This window comes from Lichenostomus cassidix, chromosome 19 (genome assembly GCF_008360975.1).
Source record: "Lichenostomus cassidix isolate B80296 chromosome 19, HeHo_3.0, whole genome shotgun sequence".
Lineage (NCBI taxonomy): Eukaryota > Metazoa > Chordata > Aves > Passeriformes > Meliphagidae > Lichenostomus > Lichenostomus cassidix.
Genome location: NC_139499.1, coordinates 10,513,502 through 10,530,201, shown reverse-complemented (window position 1 = coordinate 10,530,201; position 16,700 = coordinate 10,513,502). Strand labels below are relative to the sequence as shown.

At 52.6% G+C, this 16,700-nt stretch overlaps 1 protein-coding gene across 19 annotated transcripts in view; it reads right to left on the bottom strand.

Annotated features, from left to right (window-relative positions):
* Positions 1-462: 462 nt before the first annotated feature.
* RAP1GAP2 (RAP1 GTPase activating protein 2) overlaps positions 463-16,700 on the bottom strand; it is a 52,674-nt gene continuing 36,436 nt past the window's right edge. For 12 of the 19 annotated variants that reach the window (XM_085078637.1, XM_085078638.1, XM_085078644.1 and 9 more), the window contains 19 exons: positions 16,199-16,408; positions 15,597-15,700; positions 15,027-15,105; positions 14,550-14,603; positions 14,211-14,294; positions 13,226-13,326; positions 12,482-12,611; positions 12,132-12,287; positions 11,372-11,443; positions 10,880-10,966; positions 10,598-10,732; positions 7,988-8,125; positions 7,486-7,604; positions 7,232-7,345; positions 6,702-6,819; positions 6,028-6,154; positions 4,761-4,840; positions 4,550-4,585; positions 463-4,351 (listed from right to left, as the gene is read on the bottom strand). In XM_085078637.1, coding sequence (XP_084934763.1) covers positions 4,577-4,585; positions 4,761-4,840; positions 6,028-6,154; positions 6,702-6,819; positions 7,232-7,345; positions 7,486-7,604; positions 7,988-8,125; positions 10,598-10,732; positions 10,880-10,966; positions 11,372-11,443; positions 12,132-12,287; positions 12,482-12,611; positions 13,226-13,326; positions 14,211-14,294; positions 14,550-14,603; positions 15,027-15,105; positions 15,597-15,700; positions 16,199-16,408 — 1,917 coding nt within the window. In that variant the 3' untranslated portion in view covers positions 463-4,351; positions 4,550-4,576. Of the gene's footprint in view, positions 4,352-4,549; positions 4,586-4,760; positions 4,841-6,027; positions 6,155-6,597; positions 6,820-7,231; positions 7,346-7,485; positions 7,605-7,987; positions 8,126-10,597; positions 10,733-10,879; positions 10,967-11,371; positions 11,444-12,131; positions 12,288-12,481; positions 12,612-13,225; positions 13,327-14,210; positions 14,295-14,549; positions 14,604-15,026; positions 15,106-15,596; positions 15,701-16,198; positions 16,409-16,700 lie in introns of all 19 variants that reach the window. The other 7 variants (XM_085078642.1, XM_085078632.1, XR_014855784.1 and 4 more) reach the window with 6 other exon arrangements.

Below are 16,700 nucleotides of genomic sequence, written 5' to 3'. Positions count from 1 at the left end.
GAATAAACCTCTAGTAGATAAATGCTGAAATGATTATTTACATTTGTCTCTTAAGCCTGGATTCAGGCTTGATTGGATCCTCTGTAGTTTGGACAGAAAGGAAAAACAGCAAAGCACTACTCGTGTGCATCTGGCTAAAGACAGCTAAGAGAATTGGGATCCTGATTGGAGCATCTCAAGTTCAAAATTATATAGAATAAGGCTGAGCTGTAAAATTGTGTATACAGCAGATCATAACTGCAGCTACTGCTGGAATAAATTATGTGTCTTACACCCTCTGGTTGAGCTGAATACCTCTGATATTCCTCTGCTTCCACTGCCTTAGCATTTGATTTCATGAGAGCTCTCCCAGGCTCCCACTGCCACGGCTCAACCCAGCTCCATGCCCTCACCTGGTTTTCAAAGGAATGTTCCCAAAAAGGTCCTCTAAAGCTGTAACTACACGGCCACACACACAGAGTATACATATGGACACAAAATATGTTATTTATTGTGAATTTTGCAAAGACACATTAAAGCAACAAAATATACATTTGTGAACCTTTAGTTTTATACATAACAATCTGCTACCATAGCAATAAATTAAATATACATTATTTACAACAGACATAGGTCACCAGAAACTACAAAGCACTGCCTCTCTACATCAAAAATAAACTTTGTCAGATACATTTCTTCAAGATTTATTTTCACTCTATAAACTCTCTTCACATTCTCTGGTATAAATCCAGCATTTCCCTTTGCAGGACATACGCAGTGCTACATTCATTGAACGCGATGAAAGCATGCTGGGGGCAGAGGCTGGAGCAGCAGCAGAGCAGCGAGAGCACAGCTGGCACCTGCAGAGGTGCAGAGCTCTGCCCTGGCTTTGGGAGCACTGAGCACCTCCTGCAACCAAGAGATCCCAGCCCCAGGCACAGCCCACTGGGCAGCATCATCTCTTGGCCCCTGACCTGCCATTCTTGAAAACCCTCAAAGCTCTGGAAAGAAACTGAGTTTGTGCTTAGGAGCCCCTGCTTCCCTTGGAAAAAAGCACTTCTGTGTTGTGCTTAGGTGTAAGCACCCTGTGCTTGGCTCTGCAGGATTTCAAGAAGACTCAAGTAGGTGCCAAGTGCTTTCCTGAAGGGAAGCCCAGCCAGAGCAGCAGCTCTCTGCCAGCCCTTGGCAGCACAGCAGCCCCATGGCTGATGACGGGGATGCTGGTGGAGGGGAGAAGATCCCAGCCTGCTCTGCACAAGGATTCTGAGCCAGTGGCACCAGTGCTGGAGATGTGCATCTGCACCTGACCTGCCTCTGCCTCACCAAGCCAATGAGCTGCTCTGAGCCAAGGGGCAGCTGGGGTGCAGGAGCAAGCTGGGGACCAAAACCCCAGCAGAAGGGGAGCAGCCCCTTGCAACAGAGACCTCCTCACACAGCGGGGGCTCCCCCATCATCCCCCTAAGGCATTTCTGAGCTCCTTCTGCTTCCTCTGCAAAGTCACTTCTGAGTATGGCAGAAGTTGTGTGCATGGAAACAGTGGAATCAGAAAGGAAAATGCACGGCCCGATAATTCTAGTGTCAGTTAAGGATCCTCTCTTTTATATATATAAATATATTTTTTTTATATATATATATATATATATCACTTTTATATATGTATAGACGTGTGTCACTTATAAGCACAAAACATTTTGCAAAATATACAAAGGAACACCTTCACCCACAGCTGGAAGTGCAGAAGTCTACAGGCATAACAACCACTGCTCAGTCCCAGAAGCACCACAGGACAATCCAGGACATTCTGGGCTGGATGGAGCGCTTCAGCACAGGGCAGCAGGGGCAGTGCTGGAGCCCAGCCAGGACCAGAGCACCCAAACCCAGCTGCTGGTAAGGATCTACAGCAGGTTGTAGGCCTTTGGCGAGGAGTGAGTGCTGCTGGAAATGTCCCGCAGTAGCCACTGGCAAACCTCGTGCCAGACCCCAACTCCAGCCCCGCCGCCATTCCAGCAGGCTGGCGTGGGAGAGACAAGTCCAACACACTGCAACTCTCCCTGAGACTTCACACTGTTCTGCCTGTTAGTCCCATTTGAATAATTCCCAAATCAATCTAGGTCAAAAAGGAAAGTCACCGTTTGAAGTGAAAAAAAACAACAAAACAACCAAAAATGGCAAACCAGTTGACAGTAGCCACTGCATCATCTGCTGAAAGATCTCACAGAGATCAACACCCACAGGAATGACGACATCTACAGAACCGAGTGACTTCTTAGAGGAAAAAGCAAACCCAGAGCAGACCCTGGGAGCAAGTCATTGCACCAGTCAGTGTTTCACTGTGCAGCTTCAGGAAATCAGACCAAAGCTTCTAAGAGGAGAACTGGGGGTGGGTTTGAAAGTGCTACCGAAGCATCATCAGACAAGTGCTGAACAGTGAAGTGTGTGATCCTGAGACACCTACAGCTACAGGCTGGGCTGAGCACACTGCATGCTCCTCTTCCCAGGGAAACTCAAGGCTTAAACTCTATTGAAATGCAACTGGCTGCGGGCAGGAGGGAAAGTCCCCAAGGGACTTATTGGTATTTACTAGTCCTACACAGCACTTAGAGCCATTGAAACTGTTCCCTGCCTGTTCACATGTTCTCCTTCTTTAATCTGGTTCCCCTCCCATCAGGGCTACAGCCTTTCCTCATGGATCAATTACAGCACGAGAGGAGCACCTGTGTGAACCAAATCATAAGGCTCTTGGAGATCACCTCCCTGCAGGACCAGGGTGAGCAGAGCAGGTTTGGCTTGGCTCAGCTCATCTCTGGCCCAGGGAGATGACAGGGAGGAGGGGAGGTGAGGGTTGGATCCTATAAGCACTTGCCCCAGAGAGAGGGGAGCAAGAGCAGCCACAGCAGCTGCCAGGGATTTTTGTGCTCCAGGAGCACAATTCTGCACCCACCTCCTGAAACAGCCTGCCGGGTACTCTGTGCCTCTTGGAGCACCCGCTGTGTGAAGGTGACTTTGGCACTCAGAGTCCTGTTTTCAGTAGGAATCACAAAGAACTGTGTTCACTGGAGACTGAGAACCTGATTTCATGAGGGTTTCCAGAGGTCACAAGCTGGGAGGGGCACGGGGAGTATCTCTGCAGCATCATGGCCTGTCTTCCAGAAAATGGATAAGGGAAATCTATGAGCAATGTGAAATTTGTGGACAGGCTTCAGGACACTTCAAGCAAAATTCCATAAAAAAAGCAAAAGGATTTCTTGGCATGTTGAGAGAGGTATTTTCTGGGAAAGGGCATTATGGGGAAGTAACCTTGCAGAATCCGTAATCCTTTCAGAATAACAAGAGCTTGCTCAAAAGCAGCAGGACAGACTCTGCAAGGGCTGGAGCAGCCTAATGCCTCCCAAATCGCTGGAGTTTTATGCATTTGCTTGCCTGGTGATCCAAGCCATAGGGCAAACAGAGCCCACTGGATAAATCCCCTCTGATTCCAGTTCTAGTACTAAGAAAAGCTAAAGCTGTGATATGCCACAGCTTTAGCTTTGGATCACCTTTCCCAGGCCTGTGCTCAGTGTCAGGCAGGGACAAAGCAGGGAGGACAAAGCTGCCAAGGGAGAATGAGCTGGCTCTGATCCCCAGCTCTGCTCCCTGGGCCGTCACTCACCTGCCTCTTGTGCAAGAAACTGAGCAAGTCTGGAGTAAGGGGCTGCCTCTGCCCCAAGAGTTTTGGGGTGTCGATAGGAGCTAGGGGATGGCTGGAGAGACACTGTAGACTCCACTCCAAGTAGAGCTGCCTATGATGTCCCTGGGGAGGTTTTGCCGCATTGCCCCCATAGAAGAGCGACAGCAAACGATGGTGGAGGGCAAACTGCCCCAGAGCCACTAACACCTAATTTTGGCCTGACCCCCCACCCTTCAAAAAACAAACATAAACCTGTTTCCCCACTGATAACTGCAAATAAAGCATCGAGGGACCTAAACTGTGCGGGGGTCTCTCCTGCTGCCCCTCTGCCCAAAAGGAGCTGGCACGCAACCCAGGGATGGGGGGAATGGACCGTGCCCAGCAGCTGCAGCACACGTGGGCAACCACAGGGTGACCCAGCACAGCACCAGGAGGGGACATGGCCCTGGCCACGTATGTGTGCAGCAGAGTCAGAGACACATCCCCTCCTGCACACAGAGCAGGGGGCGCAGGGTGTGTGCTGGACAGGGGGACACCAGGTGAGAAGGTAGCTGGTCCCTGTCAGGACAGGACTGTGGCAAGGTGAGAGCTCTTTTCCAGCACAGTGGGCAGCTGGGAGGCGAGGGAACCTTGCTGCTCACGGCCGGGGTGTGCGCGGTCCCATGGGGTGTTGAAGAGTTTTCCCTTTGTTGAAACAAAAATTATCTGCAAAGAAGAAAAGGATAAAAGTGTCAGGACTGTGGAAGGAGAGTATTCTCACCCCCGAGGTGATGGGTATGAAGCACCTGTCCCAGGTAGGTGCCTCCCATAAGCAATAACAAGCAGTGTGAGCAGCAGCAGTTGGCTGAACACAGCCTGCCCCCAATGAGCCTTTTTGTGTAACACTGTGACACCAACACTCACCTGTGACAAGTTCATGACCTCCTCCTGCTAGTGGCTCTGTGTGAAAGAATAGAACACAGGGTGGGTTGCAAACAAAGGGGCAAGAAGTCACAAAATCCCTTCCCTTCTCTCCCTCATGGGCTCCAGAGCCACCCCCAGAGCCCAGACAGCCCATGGCAGCAGGGAGGACACAGCTGCACAGCATCCCACCAGTGAGAACCCTGACACCTACCATGCTGGAGCTGCCATGGCTGAGCTTGTCAAAGCGAAACTTCAGGTTGGACCTTGGAGAGTTTCTGTTCTTTAGATCTGCTGGAGGGAGACGAAAAACAAAGAACAAAAATAATAAACTGTGAACAAAAATATCTGCTGTAGTGCTGGCTGCACTCACCCAGCTAGGCACTTTAGTAGACTGCCAGGAGTGTTACCAATATTTAGTCTGCCTTGGCTGAATGTTTGGCAAAAGCAGTACATTAAGTGTTTGTGATGGAACAAATTGAGGCTTAATTACATTTCACAGTCTTTCTCCTGGAAATGCCACTGAAAAGGCTACAAGGAATGACTGATCCATACAATGTATGGGTGGATTTTTATGTTCTTGGCAGGAAAAATACAAAATAAACACTTTAAGCATTAAAAGGGGCTGATTTAAGGGTTCAGAAAATCACTAATGAAATAAGGAGGAGGACCTGCGTGGTGCTGAGACACAAAAAGCCTGCTTGCAGTCCATGGTCCCTCTTTGGCTGCAACACTCCCAGTTACAGAGCTGTTTGGGTCTATTTGTGCTTCCCGGCTGTTTCAAAAACAGCTCCTCAGCTGACAGTGTGTTTCCACGTGGATGGTGGTGCTTTGTGGCAGCCTCTCTGTGGCTCAAGGAATCAGAGCCATGGGGAGCTGTGGGTGAGGGGTGATTGTGGTCATCCCCCATCTCCATCACCACAGCATGTGCCAGCAAAGGGCTATTCCTGCCTCTTTGGCCCTTTTGAATTGCACCTCATTGTGCAAATCATCTGACTGAAATGGATGGAATTGGTGAGCAGGTTGGCAGGAGAGGAAAGGAGCCAAGACCAGGGGAAGCTGCTTGTTGATTAAATAATGGTGAGTCATGGCTCGGCCTCTGGAGACAGCAAGTTTCCACGACTACTGCACATGCCTGCCAGGGGAGACAGAGAAAACAGAGCCACAGCAAGAGCCACCTCTGTGCTCTAACTGAGAAAGAAAACAAGCTCCCCATGGAAGTACAGAACTACAGCCCATGGGACCATCTCTCCAGAGCAGCCCTGCCAGGATGGGGGCTGTCCCCACCCTGTGCCTGCCCGTCCTGCCAGGGTGAGCACAGCTGCTGCTTCACCCCAGAACCCAGGCAAGGCTGGCAGGGGGTCTTCCATCCCAGAGCCACAGACCCCATTCCAACTGCCACTACAGAACCCCAGCGGCTTTGGGCAGCGCCAGGAGTGAAGGCAGAGCTGGTGCCTTGTGGCAGTCTGCCTGCCACCCACCTGTGGGGCTCCTGCTCATGATGACAGGGGTGGCCGTGGCCCCCACGCCGGGGCTCTCACTGCCGGGCGAAGCACTGTAGACAAACACGTCCTGCTTGAAGGGCGACGCGGTGGAGGGCTGGCTTCCCTGCTCACAGAGACAGCACATGGCTTTTCCTGCAGTCAGCTCTTCCCCCCACACCCTGCTGATGCCCCACTGCACTTATGCCCACTGCAGCCCTGCTGCTACCAGCAGGTAGGAGAGCTTGTCCTGATGGAGCAACCTGCCAGCCTGAGCAGACCGAGCAGCACCCAGGGCATCCCAAGGCCCCCTGCGGTGTCAAAAAATCACAGAATTATTTGGGTTGGAAGGGACATTAAAAACCATCCAGTCAGACCCTCCCTGCCATGGGCAGGGACACCTTGCACTAGACCAGGTTGCTCCAAGCCCTGTCTAGTCTGGCCTTAGACACTTCCAGGGCTCCAGGGGCAGCCACCAACACCCCAATGTCCCACCAGGCACACCAACCCTCCTCCTCCCCACACCCAGGGATGGGATTGAGCTTCTCCATGGCAGCAGTGAGGAGGCACCTGGGGGCTGGTAGGCACCTCCCCCCCCGAGAGCCCAGAGGTCCAGAAGCAGCAGGGAGCTGAGGGATGTGCAGAATGTGCCGCAGAGTGGGTTTGGTGCCTACCACGCTGTCGTACTCCTCCAGGGTCTCGCTCTCCCCCGCCGTACTGCTGAAGCTGCTGGTGCTGGAGGAGGAACGGGAGATGTTCGACCGCCCGTTCTCTTTCAGCTTGATAAAAGGCCTAGGGAGATGCGGAACGGAAGGAAGGGCGCATGGCTGTCACCAGGGAACTGTGTCCCTTGGGCTGTGGCAGTGGGACAGACCCTCCTGGGCACCCCCGGAGCAAAATGCTGCCGTAGGAATGAACCTTTCGGGGTGCTTCAGCACAGAACCACTTCCAAAGGTGTGGGATAAGGCACTGGGTGGGTGCCTCAGCGGGAAGCTCTGGGTCCAGCTGACTTCGCCTTGGCAGGGAGGGACAGGCACAGTAGCCTTCCTGTGCCCTGGATATTGGGGCAACCTCCATCAAATGCTGCTTTTTCTCCCTTAATGTCAAACTTATTTATAGTAAAATTTAGATATGATTTTGTTTGACAAATTCCCTGATGTCTGTTGAGCTGTGGCAGGATGAGGATGGACTCCTCCTGGCTCACCTGTCTTTGTTGGGGCATATTTCAGGGGAGCTGGGGTTGGATGAGGTTTCAGATTTCATCTCTTGGGAAGAATGTCCCAAATCTGGTGTCTTCTGGGCTCCAGAAACACTGTCGCTGAGGGCACAAAGAGACAGGTTGCACGAGTTATACAAGAAGCTTCAAAAGGATGGTCAAATTGTACTACTTAAAACCAAATATAAACTGTGAGAGTGGCAGATGCTCAGCAGGTACCACCACTTCGATGACAAACTCACCACCTTGTCCTGCTCTCTGCCTGGCTCTCCGATGTCGTGTGCAGGCGAGGGAACAGCCCTGACCGGCGCTTGATGGGGCTCCTGGACTGGTTCTTGGCAGCAGCGGCTGGCACAGGGGGCTGAAAGCAGAGAGCAGTCTGGGTTGGAGAGCACAGCTCCCTCCTGGCAGTTCACACACTGAACATCCTGTGAGGAACTGCGCTGCCTGTGGCTCCCAGCCTGTGCATCTCAAAACTATGTAATGCCAGAACTTCTACCTCCTTAGTACTTTGGAGCTGAAAACCCCAGGAAGCTTATCTTTGGTTCTTCCACAAAACAAGCCCAACTTGATCAAAGCACCCAAACTCAGAGCCTGCTTAAGTCTTCCCCTCACCCTTACCCTCGCTGCTCATGCAGGGAACTGCCAGACTGCGTCAGCAGAACACAGTGCCCATTGGGCTGTGGAGAGGTGGAACAGCGGGATGGAGGGACAGTGGGACAGAGGAACATGTGGACAACTCACTGAGAAGGTGGTCTTGGTCACCTCGCCGCTGTTGTGTGCAATGCCCCCACTGAGGCTGCCTGGGATGCCACTGCCGTGGTGCTTCTTCTGGCTGCCCACCATCGTCTCCATGGAGTGGCTGCGCACCCGGATGGCTCTCTGTGGCACAGGGGACAGGGGACAGCAGGTCAGCACTACCCAGCAGCGTGCCGTGCCCACAACTCCTCCCCAGCTCCAGGTCTTCCCCAGGCACATGGGAGAGCAACCTTTCTATGCCTCCTGAGAGTGTGCAACACCTGCAGGTATTGCCGCCCCAACAACAACCTGAATGGTGACGTCAGCCCTGACAGGTGCAGCTGAGCATGTGCTGCCCCTGGGGAGCTCCACAGCCACCACAGCATCAGATTTTTGCCCCATTGCTCTATGATATTGAGGGGTGCAGCTATGGGACCAGGAGAGGCAGACAAAAGCTCCCAGCCCTGCTTCCTGCCTGGTGCCTAGCCAACCTCCCAGACCCCTCAGCAGCAATGGGGACCACAGCCAAGCCATAAGTCATGCTTGTGTGCACACCTTCCACGATTCTCCCTGGAATCAGAGAGGACAGATCCTGTGGAGCCTCCTGCCTTTCCTGCACCTCTCCTGTACCAACACACCTCTCCAGCCTGCCCCAAAACAGCCCCCAAGCTGAAGGCTTCACAGCCCCACAAAACTGCTTCTGTTCTTCAGCAAGCTAATGCTTGAGAATATATTTAGCCTGAACTGCTGTTGTTGCTTCTGGTTTGGTCTATGCACCTCTGGACTGCAGGTGAGCTGGGCAGCATTGGCTCACTGGCAGCCGTGGACTCTCCCTGCCCCCTTTGATCTTCATTTTTCCCCATCAAGCAGCCCCCTTCACTCCCTCTTCACCTCAGCCACTTTCCCCATTTTTTTCTCAGCTGTTCCCTGTACTGTGCCATTACTGGGCCATGGCTGCTCCTCTTCTAGCCCCTGAATCCCAGCCCAGGCTAAAGAGTAAATGAGCCAAAAATTGCTGAAGGTGCCAGCACTGCATCTGCAGTATCCAGGCTGTTTGCTGCTTGCTCCAGGGGTCATGGAGCCACAGGTGAGACCTGGGTGCAGGTCTCACCTGTGGAGGTCTCACATGGAGCAGGGTGACCCCTGCTGCTTGCTCCAGGGGTTCATTGAGCCACAAGGGTAAGAAGAAGCTGTAGCCCTGAGCTCTCACTGAGCTGGAGACCACAGTCCAAACAGCCCCTCCTGCCCATCCAATAACAAATATCAAGCAAGAGTCCATCAGACTGGATTTATTTGTTTCAGCAGCAATTCATACACAGTTTGATGTTGTTTGTAGGTAGAAGTGACCATTTGCTTTGCTGCTGAGCAGCACCCACAGGCATCACACCCTGCAGGCTCCTGCCCTGCCCTGCAGAGCTCTGCAAGGTTCCCCAACACCCCAGCCCTGGGGAGTGGCTCCTCTCCCCACAGAAGAGGCACAGGCACCTCTCACTCACCCAGAACCCAGCAGAACTGAGCTCTGCTCACCTCTGAGAGCTGCCTGGCCAAGGGGATGGGGCTGTGGGCTGGTCGCAGGTGGGAGGGAGCAGGCAAAAAGACCATGGGGACCAAGTGTCAGCCCTTCCAGCCTTCATTTACCATGTGTCTCCCCCCGTCACTCCGACAGTGCTCGGTGCAGGATGTAAGCCAGCAGGCAGCCCAGCAGTGCCGGCCCAAGGCGTCCAGGCAGGCGCAGCCCAGCATGGACCATGGGGCTCACCTCCCACCCCAGCACTCCCTGCAATGCCAAGAGAGCTCGGTGTGTCTCCTTGCACACACAAATTGTGCCAAAGCATGACTGTTTAACCTCAGCGTTGAGACCCTGACATGAATGCTGTGATGTGCAACAGACTGCACAGCAGTTCCGTTCCTACACACCTCACACTAGAACAGGACACACCTGAACCTCTGCAGCAGGGTCTGCGGAGCTGTGCCCCCCTCTTCCACAGCCCCATCCTCTCATCCACCAGTGCCCACATCTCTGTGCTATAGGAATAACCGTGTCTGTGAGGTAACTGCAGGAGCTGTCCCAGTACAGCCACAGCCAGGACAGCCCCCCTGCCCAGACAGTGTCAGCCACTCAGTGCCAGCCTCCTCCACACCACAGAGCAGCTGCACCAGAGACATTTGGCAATGGCTCATAGCCCCAGACCCAGGTGCTGCCCCTCTGTCTCAAGGGATATCCCTGCTGTCCAGCCAGTCACAATTGAGGACATGAGCAGAACATGTCCTGCTGCAGCAGAGCCCGGTTGCAGGCATACTCCATGACAAGGGACTGGCCCTGGACTGAGACTCCTCTAGAGACACAAAAAATGCTGCAGCACAGTGGTGGAGAGGTGCCCTGGAGCTCTGGAGACATTACCCCAGTGGGAACACTCACCAGTGTGACCGTGCCAGCTTGTGCCTGCTCTCACTGGGACCAGCCTGGGCACTTGGCAGGCTGAGAAGGCAGTGGTGGCAGCAGTCCCCACCTCCTCTCACCACCCTACCCTCAGGGGATACCTCTTGTCCCCCAGCACGAGCTTTGCCAGCCCCAGGTGCATTTTAGCTCTGCTGTTGGCAAGGGCAGGGCTTTACCTTGAAAGACTCCAGAAAGCCTCCATGTCCCCCATTCTCCAGCTTGTCCTCCTCAGGCCCCAGCCCCAGCATGGTCTGTGTGTGCCCGTGGAGCTCATCATGAAGGTTGTCCAACAGGGCAGCCCGTGTCCGGTCCTGCAGGAGAACAAGGGACTCAGCCAGAAGCTCCAAGGGAGGAGCAGTGGCACCAACCCACATGACAGCCAGCTTGTCCCCCCTCAAGGGCAGTGCCTCTTCCCAAACCTGCCACTGCTCCAGGCAGGGACACAGGGGCAGCATTACCTCCAGCTTTGCAAACTTGTCAGACTTGCAGCAGGCATTCTCAGCGTTGATGAGCTTGGTCAGCAGGAACTCCCGGAATTCAGGGCTCTGCAGGGAGAGAACCAAGGTGGAAAACACTCCCTGTTTTAAGACTCTCTGTATGCCTGGAACCACAACTATACCAACCCAAAACCTGATCTCACAGCATCCTGCAGACCCTCCAGATTGGGAACCATTGGAGGAAAACCCCAGATGGGTTTGAGGTGCCCTCCTGCACCAACACAGATGCCTCAGCACCAGAGCTGCTGCTGCTGCTTTGCACACGTAATGCCATGCAGTGGTGCATGGCCACTCACCCTACCATAAATGCCAGGGACCTCACTGGAAACCAATGTCAGTGCAGATCAGTTTCAGAAGTCACATTTTCCCCAAGCAGGTGTGCTCGGAAACATTTCGGACATACACATCTACATTTTTTTATGTCTTGGAACATGCTTCCCTCTCAGCTCCTACCTTCTGGAACACCGGTGGGCTCGGCAGGGGTGGGCCAAAGGAGGGAACATCTTCCCTGGCTGTGACTGATACCTGAGGAGTCAAGAGAGATGTTATTCCCCTGGGTGCAGCAGGATAACAGTGTTTAAGCTACCCACACCCCAGGGATATGTCAGACGGGCGTGAACTGTTATAAGGCACATTCAAACACTGAGGACCATCAAAACTCTTAACAAATGAGCTGTTATAGGAGCTGTTGTGCAAACACGTATTTTATACAGAGATGTCTTTATAGGCACATTATGTAACAATGCAAATGTAACACATCTGCGTGCACACATCTGTGAGTTCAGCACACAGGTTTGTGTCCCCACTGGGCCTAACACTGACTGTATCACTGAGCACAGGGCAGCTGCCTCCAGACCTCGCTTTGAGATCATCCAGTTATGGAATGGGTTAGGTTGGAAGGGACATTAAAGATCATTCTAGTAACATCCCCCTGCCATGGGCAGGGACGCCTCCCACTATCCCAGGCTGCTCCAAGCCCTGTCCAACCTGGCCTTGGACACTTCCAGGGATCCACAGACAGCCACAGCTGCTCTGGGCACCCTATACCAGGGCCTCACCACCCTCAAATTAGAAATTAGAATTTCCTCCTAGTCTCTACTCTAACCCTACAATCTGCAAGTGGGAAGCCATTCCCCCTCGTCCTTTTGCTCCATGCCCTTGTCAAAAGATGCTGAAGCAAAAATGGGCACATGCACATTGGGGCTGCTCCCACCTTGTACGCTGCATTATCTGCCTCGGGGTTTTCCACCTGCACCACAATGTAGGCGTGCAGGAAGTTGGAGGCGATCATGTCTGGGACAAATGGTGTGTTCTGCTCTTGGAAGATAATTGCCACGATGTCATTGCCAATGTGCCTCTTCCTCTGGAGCTAAGTGGGAAGGAAAAACATCGGGTCAGTAAAACGAGGTGGTTCTGCTCCTGCAGGAGGAAGCACCAGTCCCGGGCTGGGGGCTCAAGTGGCCACATCCCAAGGTTCCAGGGCTTGGCAGTGCCCATGGCACTGGGCAGTGTCAGAGCACCCCCACTCAGACCCTTCTGTGCAAGCAGCCTCATCTCTCTTACTTGTTGTGTGTCTCCTTCAGTAAAAGGCAGCTTTGTAGAGACATGAAACATTATCTCCCTGTCCCTGAACACCGTGTACACAGACTCCGATCCCGTCTGCCCGTGGCTGACATCCAGGCCTCCTCGAAAACTGGAGATCAAGGGAAAGGCGGAGAGAAACGAAGAGATATTAATTGCAAGCTTCACAGAGAGCACCAGCGGCTGTCAGGGGACAGGCTGATGGAACAGCCCAGCTCATTTATCTTTATCTAGCAGCGAGCAAATGGGAAAGAACAAACTGTGCGTCATGTGTTGTAACCAAGCATCGCTGTCACTAGCCTGAAATACAGGGTGTGCATAAAGCAGAGCTGATCAGCCAGGGCTGACCACAGCCGTGGGCTCCAGCTGTGGCACTGGTGGCCTCATCAGCCCCCACCAGCACTGTGGACACTGCAGTGACCACCCTGGAGGCACCCAGGGCACGGCACATTTCCACAGACCTCCTTCCATCTATGGCTGAATATAGCCAGACTTTATTGCAACCTCAAATCTGCAGGAAAAGAAGTTTTTCTCTCTTGGCAGCTCAATTTTTTTTTTTTTTTTAACTCCCCCAGCTTTGAAAAACAAGCCAAAGCTATATTTGCTCCTGCTCTGCACATCCCGCTCATGAGCGAGATGACTTCTGTTCTCACACGTAGATATTTTTACATATGACATGGTCTCTTGTTAATGTATTTGTAAAATCATCCTTTTTATCTTACTTACCCTTTGAAGTCCTGAAGAGTTATGGTGTCTCCCAGAAAACTTAGGAAGTTCTTGAAGGCAGTGCTCTCTTCATTATTGCCAAACAGCTCCTCCTCTTGGGTCTGCAAAATACAGGGTGCATCTGCTGACAGACCCGATTTCCCCACCTGCCCAATCCCTGCCACCTCCAGCTCCATCCATGGGGTTCCCGGGGTCTGACCAGCACCTTGTTCCATCGTGTCCTGCACAGCTGCAAGCTTCTCCCCACCTCTGCTCCCCAGCTGGCACCACCACACTTGCCACTGGCCACCAGCACCATCCATGTGCTGTCACAGCCCACCCAGGGCCCAGGACAGCCCAGGGTAAAGCTACTGAGAGCCACTTCTGAGTGCCAGCAAGGACCATAGGATGATGGCCAGGAAATACCAAAACACAAGTGAATCCTCCATTGGAAAATCCAAGCCCTCATCATCCCCCACTTGCTGTATTTCAAAACAATGAGACCCTAATTATGGCCTTGCATGAGTCACTCAATCCAACCCAAAATGCAGTATGTAAGATAATTAGAGTGCCTGTCAGAATAATTCTCGGTGAGTTCTGAGGCTGAGCTGCCTCTGCACTCCCCATCCGGAGTCCCCCAGCTAATGACAGCATTTTCAGCAAGCGCCTGTCTTCAGAGCCCACAGTCCCTCCAGACAAATGTAGCTGTTTCACTGTCTAAACATATATCTGATTAAAATACCATGCCTGCTAAAATCCATTTTCACATCCGCTTTTCCCTACAGCAGCTTGTGGGCTGATTTCCATACTGAGAATTTTCAGTCATATAATTTTTTAATGAGTGGGGAAAACATCTGAGCAATGTGAAACACAGTCAGTGAGGACACCCAGTGACATGAGGTGCTGCACGTGGCAGAGTTAATGTCAGAGCCGAGTCTGTCTCCTGACACATGGATCTCTGGTGCACAGGGACATGCTCCATGAGAGTGGCATGGGGGCAACTCACCTGCCTGAACTTCTGATAAATCACACCAAACTTGAACGTGTTGTTGACCTCATGTTCATCATAAGACACTATCATCTGGGATGCCTGCAGGAAAGCAAAATGGTGATTGTTTCATCTCATAGCTCAAAATGTGATGGCCAAAAGATCCATGGTGAGAGGTGAGGAGAGCCCACCGGAGCTGCAGAAGGGCACAGCAACAGCTGGGCAGCACGGGGGAAGTGGAATGGGAAAAGAAGCCAAATTCCCACATAATTAGGCTAGAAGTTTTCAGCAACGGCCGTGGATGTGGTTCTCAGCATGCCTGCAGAACACATGGCCAACCTGCGAAGGTTACCTCACCTTGGGATAGAGAACAGGGTTAAACTTCAGCCCAGAGGCGTCGTCACAGAAGGCCTGTGGACAAAGAGGAAGAGCAGTCAGTGGCCAGGTCCTTGGCCAAAACTTCAGGCCATGAATGTCTGATAAAGAAGCCAAATACAGCCTCTGATTGCAGGAGCTCCCCACTTTGCATCCTGTTATTGGGACACCCCATGGCCTGGCTGACACCCAGCTGAGGATGCAGAAAGACAAGTCCCAGTTCTCTCTATGCCAAATGAGTGCCACTTTCTCTCCTCACCTGGGATCAGAAGGAAACCAACTGCAGGGACAGTGCATAGCACCATCCAAGTGCCCCTTGACCTGAGAGCCCAAGCAGGGCTGCTCAACACATCCCAGTGCTGCCCAACACATCCCAACACTGCCCAACACATCCCCACACAGCCTGACGTGCACTGGCACAGGCTTTGCTGCACGTTTCAGCCCAGCCAGGAAATTCACCTTTGCAATCTGGGGGATGCTTGGGAGCTTGCTGAATCCTGCCAATGGGATCCTTTCATGCAATGTCTTCAGTTTTGACCTAGCAAGGAAACAACAATGAGCAGTCAGACGTCAGAGTGTCTACAGCAAAGCATCACCCGCTGTTGGGAAACACTGTTGTGCTGCATTTGTTGGCCTGGTTAGTGAGCAGAGGCTCAATTTGTCTTCTCATCTCTGCAGCTCTTAAAATATTCCTCATTTGAAGGGAAATGACACAATGGTTCAGACATGCTGAGTCCTGTCAGCTTATGGAGGGATGGTGAGAGAAGTGACTGCTGTTATCCCAAAGAGGATTAAACCTGCAGAGGTTTACATTCAGTTCCAGCGGGTTTAGCAACAGATCAAAGTCTCACATTCATTATCAGGTTTGGGCAGTCCCAACATAGACACACAAGGATGCTGCCACTGCCTCCCATCCCATCCAGACCCCCTCCACATGCTGCCAGTCCAGCTTGAGCACTTGCTGTAGAAACAGAACCAGGGACTCCCAAAGAGAGAATATTTTGTCAAACAAAGCTTTTTTTTCCATACCTGAGTATAACCCTTAAATATTCCGTGCCATCTGTCTCCTCACATTTAACAGAAAGGATCAGATTTCCAAGGCTGCTGGCTGTACAGTAGAAATTTAAATGATCCTAAAAATAGAAAACAGCATGTTAGCAGCTGGGAAGCAACTTGCTAACGGCAAGGACACTGCCTGGACACTCACCTGCCACCCTAACTCCCTGCCATCCCTCACACACTTTCACCCCCTTGCCAGGACTAGGGCTGTAATCCCTCTGCCCACAGACTTTAGCACCCAGGTCTTGGTGTGCTCAGAGGGCCAAAGAGGATTACAGGGCTGTGAGCAAGAGGGCAGGGCTGCCATGCAGGCCCCCATGTCTGGCTGACGGGGTCCCCAGGGACAGGAGACTGAGAGCCAGTGTCCCCACTGATGTCACAGGAGACCTGTGGCCATGAGGCCAGGAACAAAGGCTGCATGTGTGGCCACCACTGCCATGCTGGGAATCCACCAGTGCCTCCACTCCTCACAAAGAGGGAAATTGTAAAATTTGCCGATTTTGCTCACAGTTGAAGAGCTTTTCTTGGGCAAGAGTGTGCAATTTTCAGCCCCATGGGGCGGAGAAACCCACCTTCCCCAGGAAATGCTTGCGGTAGGCTCTGGCCTCTCCCTTGCACTCCAGCTTGTAGCCGTAGGTGCTGGGGCTGAGGTTCTCCTCCTCCTCCTCGCAGATGCTGCTGTCAGATGAGGTGGGCGTGCCAAGGTTTTCTGGGTCTTCAATCCAGTACCCCCCAAACTGGGGCAGGATGATCAGCGGGTATGGACTGCCCTTCTCTAGGATCTGCAGAGACATGTGCCATGAGGGGTCAGGTAGGACAGGGTGGGGATGTGGGATGAGGAGCTCATTGCCCCATGTTCTGCCCCCACGACTGCAGCAGAGCACAGCCCTGGCACCAGGGAGGATGAGTCCAGCCCCTCTCTGAAACCTCTTCTCTGTCACAGAAGAGGGCATGTGCTAGTGAAGAAAAGCCAAAAACCACAATGGTAGGGAGGGGGAACGTGCTTTGTGCAGCTCCTCTCAGAAACAGAATCTTCGCCAATTCCCTGCCATCAGCAATTTTGGAAAGGCATTT